We start from the raw sequence: 1814 nt of genomic DNA, 5'->3' as shown, positions 1-1814 counted from the left end.
AAATATGGTTCTGGAAATTTCCAGAAGTGTTTCCCCAGTACGCCAGAAGTTTGCTTTTGGGTGTGTTCTGAACTTATGGTAATCTGAAGCTTAGAATAAGCAACACTGCATGTTTTCCAGAAGAGCAGGAGGCTTCTGGTGTTCTGGCGAAACACTTCTGGAAATTTTCAGAACCATATTTGAATACCCTAATTGTCTGAGTCTTTGCTCGCAGCGATTTCGAAAGCCCTCTCCCATCTCGTCATCATCAGCCCATTCTTGTGAGAGCTGATTAGCTCTGAGGATGTATGGAGCTGATAGACCAAGGGGTGCAGTCCCATCAGGAAGTTCCGGTAAACTCTCCAAATCTTCATGAGTCGGAGATTGGGGGAAGGATTTTTTTTCCCGGTTAACTCCCGCAAGGTATTGAAAATGCTGCTGAATAGCTTTAGACTTTTCAAGCCAGACACAATGTTAGCTCATTCAAGTACAGCCTGATTTCAATCCACCGGTGTTCAAATCAATGAGCTTACTGAATTTTGATCATCATCCTTGTTCTCTGGGGTCATTGTGTCCCTTTGTTTCCTTAAAGTTTCTGTGAGCTTATTTTGTGAGCTTTTAGAAGGTCGCACCCATAACTTTGGTTTGGAACTTGGGTTGATGTGACTCGTTTGTCGGACCGGGGTGACAGCAATATCAGCAGGTGGAGATCTATTAATGGGTGTCAATGAAGGATGGGAGTTTGAAATCTATACAGGATACGTTAGTTGCAGGTTCAACTCTATCTCAGTACAAAATTCTTGTCCTCTGTATAATTTATACTCCTGATATCACCCCAAGGTGGCAAGGAACGTACCCTTGGTTCAGAGAATGCATTTGTATGTTGCCGATTTGGTGTTGCACGTCTCCTGTCCATGTTTGCTGTCTGATGTACCCAAGCTGAACTACTAGCAATCGTGGAAGATTGAGCCTGATTATCAAGCAGTATCTGAGTCAGTAAACACATGGTCAAGAGTGTCACTGAGTTTTCAACCAACCCCTTCGTGGTCCTGTGCTTGGAAAAGCGGCCGTTGCGTCCGTGAACTGGAGTCAGATTGATCATCGACTTCCATAGAATCCACAGCCGATTTGTTTGGAATCAATTCTGTGGGGCTTCTTTTAAGAGGAGGCTGATCAATCAAACATCTCAGAGAATCATCAATATGTACAACCAGGGCCAATAAAAGATTATGCCACTTACTGTGATGAACCTGGATGATGAAGAGCTCACATTAATTGTGGTTATTAAAAATGGCTCAGACTCATTTAAAACTTCATTAGAGTTCGCATCAGACCAAACGAGATTTGATCCAGTTGATTCTGGGCTAGACAAAGTCTAATTTAGCGCACATGTGAGAAAAGCACCAACTATCCAAATAAAAATGACGGTAAGCTGTTGAGAGATATGACCTACTGAGATTGGCATAGCTGATGGGGATGCAGGAGTTTCCAACCTTCTCGGCAAGTTCTGAATGGAAACACAGATCATGAATTCAGCTGATACAGAAATATCTGATACATAATTCTTCACCTACACATTTGTTTTCTCTATTCTCAAAACTTATCATTCTTCCATCAAATTTTTCTTGCTGGCACATCATCTGCTGATATGAATGGTCCAATCTGTTTAGGCCAAGTTGAATCTCTCTTCAAATTCTTGCTGTGTTTTTGTGATTGCCTGTGAAATTAGAATGAAAAATTTGAGCTTTACTGTGCAAAGAATCCAGCATTGTTGAGCCGACCTCCAGTGTCTGTGATATCTGGACCGGCTAGTATCGCGGTATTGCCTACTTTTT

The 1814-nt window shown here is 42.1% G+C and overlaps 1 protein-coding gene across 1 annotated transcript in view; it reads right to left on the bottom strand.

Moving 5' to 3' along the window:
* The window catches only part of MELLADRAFT_108330 (uncharacterized protein), a gene marked incomplete at both ends in the record, with an annotated part of 2326 nt that extends 710 nt beyond the window's left edge, over positions 1-1616 (bottom strand). Inside the window, 7 exons of the mRNA XM_007412109.1 lie at positions 303-432; positions 513-728; positions 836-967; positions 1017-1148; positions 1220-1354; positions 1433-1486; positions 1554-1616. Of these exons, the coding sequence (XP_007412171.1) occupies positions 303-432; positions 513-728; positions 836-967; positions 1017-1148; positions 1220-1354; positions 1433-1486; positions 1554-1616 (862 nt within the window). The remainder of the gene's footprint in view (positions 1-302; positions 433-512; positions 729-835; positions 968-1016; positions 1149-1219; positions 1355-1432; positions 1487-1553) is intronic.
* Between the last annotated feature and the right edge of the window lie 198 nt (positions 1617-1814).

Source organism: Melampsora larici-populina, assembly GCF_000204055.1.
Source record: "Melampsora larici-populina 98AG31 unplaced genomic scaffold MELLAscaffold_29, whole genome shotgun sequence".
NCBI classification, from domain to species: Eukaryota; Fungi; Basidiomycota; class Pucciniomycetes; order Pucciniales; family Melampsoraceae; genus Melampsora; species Melampsora laricis-populina.
Note: the sequence above shows the minus strand (reverse complement) of the source record. Positions and strands in the feature narration are given on the sequence as shown.